The sequence below is a fragment of the Diadema setosum genome, chromosome 6 (assembly GCF_964275005.1).
Source record: "Diadema setosum chromosome 6, eeDiaSeto1, whole genome shotgun sequence".
In the NCBI taxonomy this organism is placed as follows: Eukaryota; Metazoa; Echinodermata; class Echinoidea; order Diadematoida; family Diadematidae; genus Diadema; species Diadema setosum.
This window is the reverse complement of record NC_092690.1, coordinates 5,867,336-5,883,724: the sequence shown is the minus strand read 5'-3', so window position 1 is coordinate 5,883,724 and position 16,389 is coordinate 5,867,336. Positions and strand designations below refer to the sequence as shown.

Below are 16,389 nucleotides of genomic sequence, written 5' to 3'. Positions count from 1 at the left end.
CTCAGTCTAACTGTCAAGACAAGAGTCTTAAACACAAACGGCCTATTAACTGTTAAACGTTACAACTAAAAGGATCGACTGTGTGTCATTGGATTTATAAGTAGGCGACGTTAGAACAAAGGCCTATAAACGTGAGGGCTAACGTTGACTGTTTGTGTTAACTGTGTTAGACTTTTTTCTTCGGGCAGGTAGGATTTAATTCGGGTAGAAACTCGGGTTTATGGAACATGATTAAAGAACTGTTAGTTATATTCCAAGTCAACGTTAGATTTTAGAACAGAAGCAGCTGTTGTTAGGATGCCTAACAAAACACTTAACGGTTACGGTTAATTAGATAGCGTTAATTCTAACGTACGGTAAAGTTTAATAGGTAGGCACCTTGCCTCTAAAATCTAAACGTTAACTAGGTCTAGACATATTCTAACGTTACACCCCAAGTGGACTCACTTTTTCCACTTTTGGATTGACAAAATGTGCTTCAATTAGGCCCTATGTTTCGATACTCAGTAAAAAAAAAAAAAAAAAAAAAAATGTTTGAATTTCCTTTCATTTTCGGACTAACGAAACGTCGTATTTTTATAGGCCCTACCAAGATCCATATTTCTATTTGATTCTTTGTCGGATTAACAAACTAACGTTTAATAGACCCTAGTAACGAACCTTTAGAATAGCGACAAAAACGGTTCGTAAAACAAACCCTAACACTAGTTTGCTATTAAAAATGCTAGACTTTAGAGTTTGTCTTTTCCGAACTAAAAAGTATTAGGCCAGACGTTAGAGAATATCTAGTTTTAATAGACCCCGACTAGATTCTAAATTACAGCGCAACTGTGTAAAAATAACACCCCTGCCCCTGTTCGTGTGCCTTTTCTTTATATTAAAATTCAGAGTATTTTCTTTACAAGTTTGTCAAATCCGAGGCAAATTGTGACTAGTAACGTTAGAACCTGATACTCGGACGTTTTGGAGACACCCAACTACTGTAAAAGTGGATTATTCAACGTTAATAGCTGCAACATGCATGCACATAAAAGTCATGGCCACATTACCAACTGGTGATTGTCTTCCGGGTCAGTATCGGATTATTGAACCTGGTCCTGGCGTGTTTCTACAGCGCAGCTGACACTGGAAACTGCCCCGGAAAGAACTACCTCATTAGACGGTTAAGTTAAGCGGAATCGGTATCGGAATCTGCATCGGAAAGAAACCGTTACTGGTGTGTTTCTACAGCCCCCTCTATCGGATACAATCCGATAGACCCGGAATTTGGGGTTCTGTAGAAATACGCTGTTTGATACGCGTGTTGTATCAACTCGGACGATAACTGCGACTAGCCAGAACGCGGAGCGCTATACAGGCCGCTCACATGAGTACAACACTGTACAATCCAGAGGGCCAAGTCGGCCCCGACGTCAAAGCGAGGCCGAGTTGTCCCCAAGTCCGAGTTTAGCCTGACCCCGATCGGGTAAGTTCTGAGACTGCGACTCCGACGAACCTTTTCGGTTAATATTTCGCATTTTCGTCGTTACTCGTCGAGTATCTTGTTATTACAGCGTCATTCCACACATTTCTTAGGCATACATGCACATTTGGGAGAGAAATTTGACAACTTTTACAGGCGTACCAGAACTATATGTTTTAGCTTTAAACTGCTTCACATTTAATCAGCCTTTGCAGTATTCAGTATCCAAATGGAAGCAAAGGTATTAGTTATGACACATACTTACAAAAGCATCACATTGCCCAAGTCATTGAAAGCACGTCCCTTTATTTTGGCATCAAAGTTGTTTGAAAGGTTGCTGCAGATTGGAGAGGACAAAAGTATTGTTTGTTAGAAAATTTACCCCTTGTCTGAATAGACAAAGTGTTTGTTCAGTTGTTGATTTCTTCTTTCTGACTTATGTGCCCATGGTGTCGATGGTTTACTTTAAAATGTACGTTGTACTACACGTCTCACATTTCAACGCATCCAGAACACCGCCGCCAGAATAGTTACACGTTCGAAGAAGTTTGAACACATTACCCCAATCATCCAGTCACTTCATTGATTGCCAATAAAGGAACGTGTTATCTTCAAAGTTCTTCTCTTTGTTTACAAAGCTATCCATAACCAAGCCCCTTCATACGTACAGAATCTAATCTCTCTCCGATCCTCATCAACTTCTTCTGCATCTAGACGTCTGCGCTCCCATGCTACTGCCCATCTTCAACTGTTACCCGGACCTCGCACTAAGACACGATACGGAGATCGCTCATTCGCAGTTATTGCACCCAAGCTTTGGAACAATTTACCCATTCATATACGACAAGCCCCATCAGTAGAATCATTTAAGGCACTACTTAAAACTTATCTTTTCCCATATTGATTCCTTCCCTAAGTTAATGAGTTGAGTGTAATTCAATTATTGTATGTGTTTAATTACTGGTACACATTTGATTTATGTCATGTTATTCTTACTTATGTTTTGACCTGTCTGTTTTCCCTCATTTTTCATCTTTCCTTTCGTCTCTTCCCTGCAGTGCGCTTAGAAACATTGTATTAAGCGCATTACAAATGTAATGTACTATTATTATTATTATTATTATTATCATTATTATTATTATTGTCATTATTGTTATTATTATTATTATTATTTCTATGTTCATATTTGCAATATTACACAAAGACATCACATTGTCATTGTTCGCGCATCAAATAAAGCACCCTTTTTCTTTCAATCTTACACTTCACATAAGTCATTATTTTCATGATTTGTTACCAAGCTAACGCATAGTATTACAGTATGGTTTGGGGCCACAATCCTAGAACTTGCGCCTCTTGTTCATTCATTTCTTGTTTATTTGAAATACACCCAATATAGCTGATTGATGAGCAGGACAAATGTTTACATTGACTCGGAAAATGTGAGCACCTTACTTACAGGAACACCATGACATCAAGACCGGCGAACACTCCTTGGTTAATCTCCTCTATTCTGTTGTCCGCAAGATCTCTTCCAATGAAAATAGTAAAAATGATAAGAGAGCAGTTAATCAAACAAACACAATGGGTTGAATATGAGAGAAATTGTTGGACCGCGGAACCGGTGTCGGAAAATATGTGGTTCATGCCTCACTGATATTGCGTGAAATTTACGTCACAACATTCAGACATACCCGGTACATACACACAAATACTGCAGATATTGATTATTACTTCTTTTTTTTTTTTTTTTTTGTAACAAGATGTGACATAATAGTCTTTGCCACAGACAGTACAGTTCAAGTAAAGATGCTTGAAGTGTGTCTTACTTCTTCTTTTGATACATGTCTTCAAATAATATTGAACACTGTTTTATTAAAGCCAGATAATATCTTCGTCATCCAACACCATTATATAGCTCAAACAGAAATCTACAATACGCGTATTTCGTCTCTTTTTAAGTTCATTTGTTGGTTTACCACGTCAGACACCTTTCATGGAAATATCAACAAGAAAAGACTTATTTATAGTCATACTATAGTCAGTGATAGTACGCCTCACTCTACTCTTTATGACTGTTTACTCATATGATGTCAACCATTCGAGACCAAACTCCCTTTCTGTGAATTGATGTTGTATCCATTTGGTAGACTTCTAATCATCCATTGCTTTTATTTCATAAGGTAGAAAAAAGATGTTCAATTTAAGCCTTATGTAGATCACATATTGTGGTTTATTTCCGTAACAGAATTGTCAAAAGCCTTTGACTAGGTAAATTCATATAGCGATCATTAGTTGGCGACACATTTTAGCAGATTGGAGTTAATACCAATTCCTTTAAAAATATATGTTCCCCGATTCTGTTTAGATTGAATGAGTTGAACCAGTTTATATCTGATATTTTCTCCAATGCAGAAACCTGTTAGAATTAGGATTTTATAAGTTAATGACGATAAATTCTGCAATATCCCAAATGACCTGTGGGGTAAATACGAAAGTGAAGGAACGTTATCACATTGCAGATTTCATGATATATTCGTAGGAAGTTTGTAAATGTGTTAAAGGAGATGTCTTCAACAAAAGAAAGACTCCTTTGTTCCAACAAAAATGTTTTGATATCGCTGTAATACAAATGTAACGACAAACTACTGTACAAGACTTTACATTAAAGCACAGGCCAAGGGAAAAGGTTATCATGAAATGGTGGATGTTAACAATTCCTTCAGTGCAATACATACATTCCCAATATGCTACTTGGTCCGTCAAATGCTCCGTCTTTGATCTCAGAAATGCTATTGTTTGAGAGAAAACTTTTTTTTTTGACAGGAGAGACAGAGATAAATGATTACTGATGTGTGTGAGTTTTTTTTTTTTTGTCATGGGCGTAACAAAGAATTATTAGACAGTCGTAATTTCAAAGTATGGGATAATAGACTACTGTATACACTGAAAACAACATTATACATGCATTAATATGTTATTGTAATGTAAACTTACAAGACATTATGCAATATTTAGGTCAGCTCTTAAAGAGAAGCTGAGATATTAATGTCACAAAACCTATATCGAACACATGGTGTGGATTGAAAAGACGAGTTACAAAATCCATCCTAACAAACCAAGAAAAAAAAAGTAATTGCGGTGTTTAATACCACCGACAAGAGTGAGGAAAAGAATAATACTGAAGGACTAGAAATAATGATGAAAATAAGGCTAATAACAGGAGTATTTTCCTTGTTATCAATTCTCATGCAATCATTGAATCAATTTCAAATGGTCTATAATGATCAATTACGTAATATTGCATCTAGAAAAAAAAGAAAACAAAGAAACCTAAAAGCTATTGCCTCCTAATCAAAGCATATCAATGTTATAAGCCATAATTATGCACAGAATAACAAGAAGTTCTTTTCAGAATGTCACAATTTCTTTCTTTTTTTCCATTATTTAACCGTATGTCGAGGCTCAGTCTATCAGTATCCAATATACGTACAGTACTAACAGGCCCTCCAGGTTACTGAATGTTCCTTTTTCGAGATGCGTAATATGATTATTCCTGAGATCTCTAGAAAAGGAAGAAGAAGAAGAAGAAGAAGAAGAAGAAGAAGAAAATGTTAGTTTGCCTTGTCTGTCTCCGATAAGATTTGTATAATTATCCAGTGGTGGAAGTTGTACCTATATCGATGAAGGCATGGTAACAACGGACACATATAAAACATGGTACAGTCAAACCTGTCATAGCGGTCACAAGTCTGTAATGGCCACCTGCTTATAGCGGCCACTGAAAAATCCCCCCGCAGAATATTACTGTATTATAGACCCTTTATATTGCGGTCACCTGCCTAACACGGCCAGCGGCCACTGAATTTGTATCGCGTTGTGAATATCTACCTGCGTATAGCGGCCACAAAAAAATTAGCTCGAACGTTAAATCAACTATGAAAACGTTTTACGTTAATTCGTCGCTGAATCCACGAACCGGCACACGCGCACCGCCGGTGCGCGAAGTACATTTCGAGTAAATCGCATTTAAAGATTTCTGTTTTTTCAAACTATCAGTAAGATATGTTAATGGAATTGCTATTCAATAAATTTCACTGTGACGTATGAGAAGAATCTGCTCTTTCTTGCTATACATAAAAATACTCCCAGTGTTGTAAAATTTGCACACAGTAAGGTTATAAAACTGTGTGTCGTTTTGTGAAAACTCCAGACTAGGTCCAAAAAAATCCACGAACCGGCACACAGCGCTTAGTGTCGGGCAGAGCGTTCAGGATTCTCCGCAAAATAAATCCACGAACCGGCACACAGCGCTTAGTGTCGCACATGGCGTTCAGGATTCTCCGCAAAATAAATCCACGAACCGGCACACTGCGCTTGTGCCGCACATAGCGTTCAGGATTCTCGGCAAAATAAATTGATTACCGCTCGTTATTCCGAAGGGTCTTTAGTCCGACGGTTCATTAATTCGAAAATGAAATAAGGTTCGTTATTCCGAAGGTTCGTTATTCCGAAAATGAAACAAAACTAGATATTCCGAAGGTTCGTTACGGACCCTATGCCCTATCATTTCGGATTAAAACCTTCGAAATGACGAACCCTATTTCATTTTCGGATGAACGAGCCTTCGGAATAGAGAACCCTATTTCATTTTCGGATTAACGAACCTTCGGAATAACGCCGCAAATGCTCGGATTATTGAACCCTACTTCATTTTTGGATTAATGATTGTCTAGTTATAGGGAATTTGTGTGTTTCGGATTAACGAACCTTCGAAATAACGAACCTTCTGGATAACGAACCTTCGGAATTACGGACCTTCGGAATAACGAACCTTCGGAATGGCAAACCTTCGGAATAACGAACAGAACCCAATAAAATCACGAAACGGCACATGGCCTTCAAATTTATTTCTGGTTAAGGTTATTTCACTAAGAAAATTGATATTTCAATTAGCTCTTCTAGTATAATACTAGCACTGTGCTCTTGGGATTGTTAATCTAATATCCGTGGATAAAAGTATTGTAGAATAGTAATTATGTTGTTCTTTTTTAGATCATGGAGCTTCATGTTTAGATCTTTACTTCTTTTTTCGTCTTTTTCATTACGTATTCTCAATATTCATTTAAACAGAAAGGCAGCCTTTTATATTTTATGATCTTCATGCACTTGCTTGCTTACGAAAATGAACAAATTCCCGACTCATTTTAGTAGGTATGCAGACGTACATTAACATCCAATTAGAATTCACACAAATTCCTCGTACTCCCCTCTTCTCTCCATCACTCCTTCTCTTTCAATCATCATCATCATCATCATCATCATCCTCTACACTTGTCTTCTTCGAGAAATAATGACATTTTCAAACTCTCTCAAGTCCTGTATTATATTCAATCATTCATTAAAGGAAGAAATACACATTCCTTTTTCAACAAATGACATTTATTTTTATTAGATCATATTCAACATTTAATTCGTGCACAACTGCAAAGAAAAACGAAATGTAGGAAAAATAATCGTTTGAATATTTACATTCATTACTATAATTATATTGTATTGTTTTCAAGTATCATAAGTTGTACATTTCATTAAACGGATTTCCACATTTCATTTTCAGCCAATTAAAAGTTCATTACTATGGTATTCCGTAACGACAAATATATAAGCAAAACTGCTGCAAAATAAGAAGCTGTTAAAATGAGATTTGTGTATTATCTCGAGGATGGACAGTAGTTCATTCAATCATAATTTAAATAACTATATTTCCCGTAATGAAAGAAATCTTAACGTTATTAACATATATGTTTTAATGAACAAGACAATTTCGAGGAACCCATATCACAATGAAATAGAAATATATTACATTGTACCTTTACATAATATTCCTTTATCTTTATAAAATAAAATATTGCTTAGTATTTCTTATATCCATTTCTGACCAAAAAATGAAGGAATTTTTTTCTTGTCATCAAATTAAATACTAGTCATCTCTACTTTTTCGGAACCGATTATAAAACTCATTGTTCGCTTTCAGCTCTCTGGCCGAAAGAAATGTCATGTTTGTTCATTCCAAATCGGCATAATATCAATCTCGTTTCTTACTCCAAAATCAGTTACTGGATATTCCATATACACGAATTAATGATAAGTTTTACTTCTTAAACTTTGCTGTTGTTTTAGTATGATTTATTTTGATTGCAGGAATAAAGTCTAACCTCTTCAAAGTAAACATTTCTTTAAACACTACAAAGATATCGTTAAACACTTTACAAAGTTATCTACACAAGTAATGTTCTTTAAAAAAGATTTCATACAGATGAATATCTACCTGATATTTTTACTATAGATTTACTCGGAACTAATCAGTTTTGATATCTTTTCGAGTATCACACTTTCCACATTCAGAATCGTTAACGCAATCAAACTTTACATGTTTTTACATTTCTGTGGTTCTTTACGTCACAAATATTTCTGTATATAATTTCTGCACATGTTTCTGTGAATAATATTGACACCATGAAACTAGGTGACTGTTTTTTTTTTTCTGTTACTCTACCTGTTTACAATTACACTGCTAACATATCAGACCTACATTTTCTCATTTTTCCTTTAAAAAATGAAATCCACAACAATATTCAATATAAAAAGGTAATGATGGCCATGCTATAAGTCCTGATGTGGACACAGACTGCAAGAATATGGCTGTGTACTGCAGTACAAGTATCATCCAATTAAACATTATCTGTCAAAGTTTATTAATCATTCTCGAAGCGAAATGAGAGCAAACAGAGAAAATGTAGGCATCCAATTGCTTATAACCCTCTTGCAGTCTCCTAATACCTTTCTAGCTCGCACAACTTGACTTGAAGCTTAGTCCTGATTTAATTTACATCTGCTGTGGGTATCCGAGGTGCTGGGGTAGGCATGATAAAAAAAAAAAAATACTGAGAATCGTTAATGGGGTTGGCCTAATGGCGGCCTGGCTAAAGGAGGCAAAATGAATAGTATGATAGGTGAGCTGGTTCAAAAACAATGTAAAAGAAAATACATTTTATATGGCTTTTGATACTTATAAAGTTTTTGTTGTGAAAAGCACTGTTAAGCCAAAGAGAATGGAAGCATATTACAGTGGAAATTGAGGAAGGCATCATTGTGACAAAGCTGTGTGGAGAGACCCATGGATTGATTGTTATCACGATTAATGCCAGTGAATAAAGTGACAGTGTAAGATACAGTACTTAGGATTAATGTCCCTTAATGTCCCCTTGATTCTTTCACATACAATATTTGGAAAATGTGCGACTCCATCGATAAACACATAGCAGTACGTTCAGTTCATTGTTTCTTCATTTGACATGTTGATTTCATCATTAATTAGTTTGTGGATTGTCAGTCAAACAGATACAGAGATAACAAGCTATCCCAAACTCTGCTGCAAGACTAGTGTTCAAATTTAAAAAAAAAACAACAACATATTAACACAAATTTAAGTGGTTCTACGAAGCTTCCACTGGCTTCAAGTCAAAATTCATATTCAGTACAAAATGTTGATATTAACTTTTGAATACACACTATTTGAGAGAACTACTTTAAATAGGAGACACACCAGAGAGAAACCTTTGTTCGAAAGGCAGGGACTTATTTGTTATGCTGAATAAAAAAGCAACAACATACATACTTGCTTGTCATGTCTCTACCATATGGAATAATCTACCCCAGAATTTGAAATAATTTACAAATGTTAACAAACCTAAGTCTGCCTTGGGAATGCCTTCATTACAGTCTAAACATGAAACAAGGTATTATTGTTATTTGCAATTGTATGTTTTTGTGTAATCATTTTAATCCTTGAGCACATACGGACATAACACAGAATGTTCTATGTGCTATACATAAGCACTGTTGATTATTGTTATTATTACTTTTATTATCATTTATATTATTATTATTATTGATATTATCATTATAACCATCACTATTATTATTATAATTAGTAGTAGCAGTATCATTATTATTATTATTATTGCTATTATTAAAATGATGCCATATTTTATAATCACACTACCCACCCCCTCCCCCCCCCCTTTCTGCACACACACAACCCAAAGTCATTAAATACGACATTACGCAGAATATCAAGATAATGTTCTGCCAGAACCTGACTGCCCATTCATCAGGCACACACACTGTGAAAAGTTCGCTGTCTGGAGCAACTCTGTGATTGTAGTGAAATATTGCTATGATCTCCTTCCATAATGATCCCTGGCTTGGACTTTGGTGCAGATGTTCAGCTCAGCCACCCTAGTCATTTGAAGCTATTCCTGGTTTCTCTTGGCTTTCTCCACTTCGACATATCCAGTAGACAGTTGTCATCAGCTTCTCTCCCTATGCAAAGATGAACAATTGTTTTTCAAAGACAATGTTACTTCTATATTGCAGAGGGGAATGATGATAATTATTTGAGAAGACAGTCATAACATACTACTTAAACAATTTTCCACATCTGTAAAACTATATTTGATTTGCCTGAGAAAAGTATTATACAATAGTGTTCCTTTCATATCAACACTTTGGTAGTGTTTTGCTCAAAAGTGCTAATGCAATTCTGTTGAATTATAAGTTTGAATCAATGTGATAATGTACATAACAAGACTATACTAGGATAACTTCTAATTGTCCAATGACACTGGATATTCTGAGTTATATCTATGACAAAATAAAACCGAATACTACATGAATAGGTGTTGCACTGATTGCCGTTTATATCTTGCTCACCTTTAGCTCAGTGCACAATGTAACCTTTGAGTGCAGTAAGAAGAGGATGCTAAGCCAGACGAAATGGTGAATGAACACATTGTTGACTAGAATCAGGAGCGGAACTGAAGTAAAGAATAAGACAAAGAATAAAGAAAGCAGAACATCACAAGTGAAAATCAGTGACACAGTCAACCCCATGTATTAAGCAAAGTCTCAGATTCTTACAACATTTGACTTTTGAGTGTAGAAAGCAAAAAAAAAAAAAAACACCCAACATTAATATGAATGAAGCTTTAAATGCATATTGAGACCTTTCATTTTCATCGTCTTTGCCAAGTATTTGTCATACAGTATGTACCATTGACTTTTGCAAAGTTGATGGCATCTCATATCAGCACAGAGAGCTGCTCATTCCCCATCTCCATTGTCCCCCCCCCCCCAAAAAAAAAAACGAAAAAAAAAAAACACACACACACACACACATAGCAAAAAAACCCCCAAAAACAAAACAAAACAAAAAAAACAACTACAGTTATAACAGTAATGAAAGATAAATGACACTGAAGAAATGCATATTGGTACCATATCAAGATCAGATTGAGAGACAGCATTGCCTTTATACCAAAATGCAGCATGACTGCAGGTAATTAGATGTCAAAATGTCGGATTCCATGTTATGTCAGTGCTTCACGTCCATCTAAACTACAAAATACAGATGTAATTTTAAAAAAAAGAGTAAGATACACAATCATTTCATGATGTGAAAAGTCAAATTATTAGTCGCATTCCTGCATCCTGTACTAGCAAACACTGGTTTGTCTAAATCCTTGTCAGATAGTAATGTAACTTACGGTTGTTGTTCAAGCTTGTGATGATGGTAGAAATCTACAGGAATGTGGTTCGGAGTACAATTTTGTAAAGTACCCCATCATCGAAGAACATCACTCATTTCAGTCCAGTCTGCAAGTTGTTGCGTTGTCCACACAAATGCCTCAATATCTGTTTGGAATGGAAGATGAATGCAAGATGTCAGTCACATGAAACTCCATCACTACTAACAATTCTGTAAGATCATTAATATGAGCCACAAATTTGCAAAACATCACCCTGCCCCCTTCCCCACCTCCTTTTCAGGTCTACATTATAATGGCTTATTAGAATCTGAAGTTTGAGAACATCACTCTGGTCTAATATTATAATTTGCACAGTTCTGAATCTTCATAGCCCCCCCCCCCCCCCCCAAAAAAAAAGAACACAAAAAACAACAACAACTGTGTTTCAAAGAACTACAGATTGTAGAAAATCAAAGCAAGCAAAACCACAAACTAAGGCAAAATTACTTGCCAGGCACATGCTTTTAATGTTTACTTTTAGGCCTATAGCATGATAGAACAATTTGTGAATTCAGGTACTGAGCATTAACGAACCTTATTTTTGCTCTTAACACCTCAATTTAGACAATGAGGTGGGAGGAGGACCTTCCTCAATTACATTTTAGTATAAGTAGCTTAAAATCATTTCTTTTCCATTGAGACTTCAAGGGTAGTCAGCGAAATAACATCACAGTATTACCTGCACATGCGGTATTCACGAGCACTATTAATAATTGTACACTGTAACACAGTTAGAGTCTAACTACTAGTATCTCAATTAGATCTAGAAGAACTGTAACGTTAGATACTTCCTGGAAGGTTCAGAGGATCTATAAGAGAGCTAAATTAGCTGGGAAGATGTAGGCCGTAGCATTACAAACTTGAGCTCGTATTACAGGCAACAATAGAATTGTTCAATATATCACCATTTTAGTGCGTTACAGACTCGATGCAAATGTGAGACGAGTTCATTTGACTCTACTAGTTCGAACCGCTTTCCCTATTCTTTACTTACACCGAACAATAGCTGTGGGACTGCAAACGTACAGTACGAAGCTAGGACAGAGCCAGACTAAGTCATTGTGACCTGTTAGTGTACACATTTACACTCTTTTTATATTCTAATTCCTTATTCACAAATCTACATTCAATAAAGTGAAAATTCGAATAATTTAAGTGTCAATACAGAGCTATATGTAACTTTACCGATTTCATCTGTCTCTTTTCCGTTGCTCAGGGCGCAGCCATTTTGGACGAGCGCGTACGAGGACGTTTGACAGATCAGTGATTTTTGATGAAGTCCGGCGTGTACGCACGCGATAGTGCCACTTCGTGAAAATCTAGACGGACCGGTCGGAGTTTTCACGAAGTGGCACAGTCGTTATTATTACGTAATTACTCGAGATTGAGGTTCAAAAATTTGTCAGGTTGTAGAACTCGGTATATACTATCATAATATGCAAAAATCTCAAAATCGAAAATTTACCCGATTTTGGCCGGTTGTGCCGGTTCGTGGATTCAGCGACGAATTGCGTGAATTCTACACCGAGTGCTCACTCAGTCATAATCACACAGACATCATTGACAAACGCAGCTCTTCACCGTGAAATGACGTCTCCCCACTATAACTTGACTAGATCTAGGCTTCAGTAATGCCGCCCTGAATAGATGTTACAAAGACAAAAGCGTATCTTTATAACATCTTAGAATTTTACCAAAATGCCGACTAATTAGTGATTTAAATCCCTTTGAATAAGGAAAATGGGATTCTTGTCTGGGTATTTTTGTTTGTTGTTTACGTCAGCTTCGCACATATTATCGATCCCCTCGAACTCGCTAGAGAACCCCCATTCATGCGAGACCGGTAAGAGCCGGTTTCTCAGGCTCGAAATATTGTTTTAGAAATCCAAAGAACAGAAGTAGGCTAAAAGAAAATTTATAGTGAAGTAAATTGGAAAAAATAAATTCCCATAATATAGCTATTCATGCAAACATGTTTGCTGGTTTTTTTTTTAAAGAATAACATGCGGTATTTTATTGTTACTATACAATGCAAGTGTTGAAATTCAAAGTGGCCACCGACCTGTCTATAGTGGCCTCCTGTCTATTGTGGCCACTTTTGTCGTTTCCCTTGGGTGGCCGCTATAGACAGGTTTGATTGTATGTAAATGTCTAAAATAGTAGTTATCAAAATGTGGGAATTATTCAGACAATCTAATTGTAGAGAACAACTAGCACATTTGTGACATCTACATGAAAGAAAGGTTCCTCGCGAGCATATCATGTTTGTTTGTTTTTAAATGTTTTTTTTTTAAATCAAATGTATTTGAATAACACAATCAACAAAGTATTATTGACTCTGCAGGTGTTTTAAACACCATTTTCTCTCTCTCTTTTTTTTATTTCAAATCTCAGTGGAGCTTCGTTTCTATTCGATAGACAGTAACATAATGCATGATAAACAGACATTGATTACGCATTTAAAGGGATGGTATAGTATTGGTGGAGATGAGGATTGAGCTTTTAAATATTTGTGAGATACCGAGAAACCTCTTATGAAATAATACAGAGCATACCATTCTAAGAGGAATTCAAAGCTTATTAGACGACAATCCGTTTTCGAATGACTGAGACATCCAACAACAAAAATAATAAAATGAAACAAAGCGATCCCACCTTTATCAGGATTGCTCTGTTTTGGATATATCGGCCATTTGAAAACCAGTTTTCATCAAAGAAACGTTGAATCCCTCTTGGAGTTACTTGCTCTTTTATATTTCATAAGAGGCTTCTCATTATCTCACCAAAAATGTTAGAATCCTGAAGTTAGGTCTAAACCAAAAGTATACAATCCCTTTAAATAAAAATTGTTATAATTTGAAGAAATCTCGAATAAAACCGAGATTGTCATGCTTACAACACTTCTATTGAAAGTCCATTGAAGGCGCTTGAGTCTGGAATTATGAGTTCGTTTCCAGAAAGTATCCTATAGAAATGATACCAAGTGAGAAATCGTTAGGCTCACTTTGTTTCAAATCAGACATTCTTTCATGTTTAAATTTCCTGTTTAGAAGAGAAATCAATGAAAAGCAAAGGAAATAGAATGAGACAAATTTAACTGAATCGGGTATGGAATATTGTGCACAAATTTTGCATGTTAAAAATGTACGACGTCACCGGTGACAATAACAAGTACATCAAAGTTCTGTGAGTAATATATCATCGTATTCAACTCTACAATTAATTCGTCCATGATATATTACAGACATTAGTGTTGTTGTTTGAAAGTTAGAAATCTTTTGAAATGTGAAATCTTGTATTCATTTCATTACCACTATTATTTTCCAAATAGTAAATGTACCAAAGATTTGAAAACGTGTCAGAGACAAGACGATGACGTTATAACCTCATAATAGGGAGCTTTAGATTTTCGCGACGGGGGACGTTCAGAGGAAAAAACATGTTCTGAGCATGCGCAGAAGTGCGCGTCAATTCGATCTATTTTTAGCTTGCGTCGTCTGACTTTTTCACTACGCGTTCTGGGCTATTTTTACGTCCGCTCAATTTGCGACGTAGGGAGCTACTTAATGCACAGACATAATATGGGGGCGCCATTCTATTTTTTTTTTACGTTGCGTCTCAGCGTAATTTAAAGCTACTTTTCATCACGACGCAGGGAGGGGAGAACCTCCAACGCACTCGTCGTCTCAAACGTCGGCGCGTCAAAATATAAAGCTCCCTAATATATGTTATCTTAAAGAGACTACACATGACTCATGGATCTATCACAAACAGGCATAATAAATCTATGGGATATGTGGTACTTACAACCAAGAGAGGCTGCGGAGTCCATCAAAAGCTGAACTTTCAATCCCCTTTAGTTTGTTATTTGAAAGGTCCCTGACAATGGCAAACAATGAGTAGTAGGGAAAATTTAATCACAGTTGATGTCAATATATCTCTCCAATAGTTTATGAAGTATATGAATTATCCTTATACCATATATTCCACAATGCCTGTTGTTGCATTTTATAAAAATGAACAAAGATACATATAAGAAGCTGAGTAAATAATGAACGAGCAGAGAACGCACTTGCATAAAAGCCGTGCATGCTCAAAAAAAAAATAGATAAAAATCCTAGTCAATCCTAGGATGTTGCATTCTGATACTTTAATTCCTGATAACCATTGTCATAGACAATCGTTCAGATAAATAAAACAAAACAAAAAATCTCACTTCCAACCAAATTCGGAACTTTGATATTTCATTATTCCATAACTGCTTATAAGGAATTACATTTGCAACACACCTAGGCAAATCCTGCAAGGTTTCGTTATTTCATGCTCAGCATCCTTGTTCAAGGAAATCGTAACCTTTTGACAAGGACGGTTCCAACTAAGCTGAATTTGATCCATAAGCTCAGCAGGATCATCACAAGTGACATCGGCGTTTTAAATTTGAAATAACATGCGAAAGGTCTAATCGAGGAAACTCGCATTACCGTTCTTTGAAATGATCATGTTGTGGCAGAGACCGTATATTAGCCTTAGGGATTACTCTAAAGAGACATTCCGGACGATTTATATAATTCTACATTATGTAGTACATGTATTGATAGTGCAATGTATAAATTTGTGGAATTTATTGTAGTCCTTGAGCAAACAAACCAATACTCTGAAAAACCAAAAACATATTACATTGAACAAGGATGATGACATAGGAGGCTCACATATCAAATTTCAATTGAAATTTCAATGCATTTCAAATCATTTATTTTCATTCTTCTATTTCCAACAGAACATAACACAGACTAAATCTGGAATTGTATAACAAACGTATACATTCGAATTTGCAAAGGATAAATGATACAGATAAAAATATACATGCATGCATACAGGCAAAAATACAGAGTTATGTTTCAGTTGAGAAAAAAAAAAAGAATTCAGAGGTCCACTTAAAAGCAGGCTTCTATAAGTGAACCAGTAATATAGCAATGTAATTCCATTGCAATACCACCTGTTTAATAAGTTCACCTGTGAAGAATTTATGCACGTTTTCTTCTTTTGTTCTGCTTCAATGAGAACCCAATCATGCATTCTTCTGTGAAGCTGATATGTCATCATCCTTGTTCACTATTATTTGTTATGAATATTGAAAACATTTTTATTCCTTATCTCAACCGTTATTCTGTAAGTTTGTACCCACTTTAAACAATCAATAGATGTTCAAATGCAAAAGTCTGAAAATCATCCGGAGTTCTCCTTCAACTAACGCGTTCTATCTTGTCATCTCGCTCC

The 16,389-nt window shown here is 35.8% G+C and overlaps 3 protein-coding genes across 3 annotated transcripts in view; 1 reads left to right on the top strand and 2 right to left on the bottom strand.

Moving 5' to 3' along the window:
* LOC140230192 (uncharacterized) overlaps positions 1-3,308 on the bottom strand; it is a 52,091-nt gene extending 48,783 nt beyond the window's left edge. The window contains exons 1-3 of the mRNA XM_072310375.1: positions 3,292-3,308; positions 2,922-2,993; positions 1,728-1,799 (exon numbers count right to left, since the gene is read on the bottom strand). Coding sequence (XP_072166476.1) covers positions 1,728-1,799; positions 2,922-2,993; positions 3,292-3,308 — 161 coding nt within the window. The remainder of the gene's footprint in view (positions 1-1,727; positions 1,800-2,921; positions 2,994-3,291) is intronic.
* Positions 1-16,389, top strand: part of LOC140230191 (NXPE family member 3-like) — a 100,633-nt gene that overhangs the window by 1,047 nt on the left and 83,197 nt on the right. The window lies entirely within an intron of this gene.
* LOC140229825 (uncharacterized) overlaps positions 14,005-16,389 on the bottom strand; it is a 17,661-nt gene continuing 15,276 nt past the window's right edge. Inside the window, exons 7-8 of the mRNA XM_072310054.1 lie at positions 14,920-14,991; positions 14,005-14,077 (exon numbers count right to left, since the gene is read on the bottom strand). Coding sequence (XP_072166155.1) covers positions 14,005-14,077; positions 14,920-14,991 — 145 coding nt within the window. The remainder of the gene's footprint in view (positions 14,078-14,919; positions 14,992-16,389) is intronic.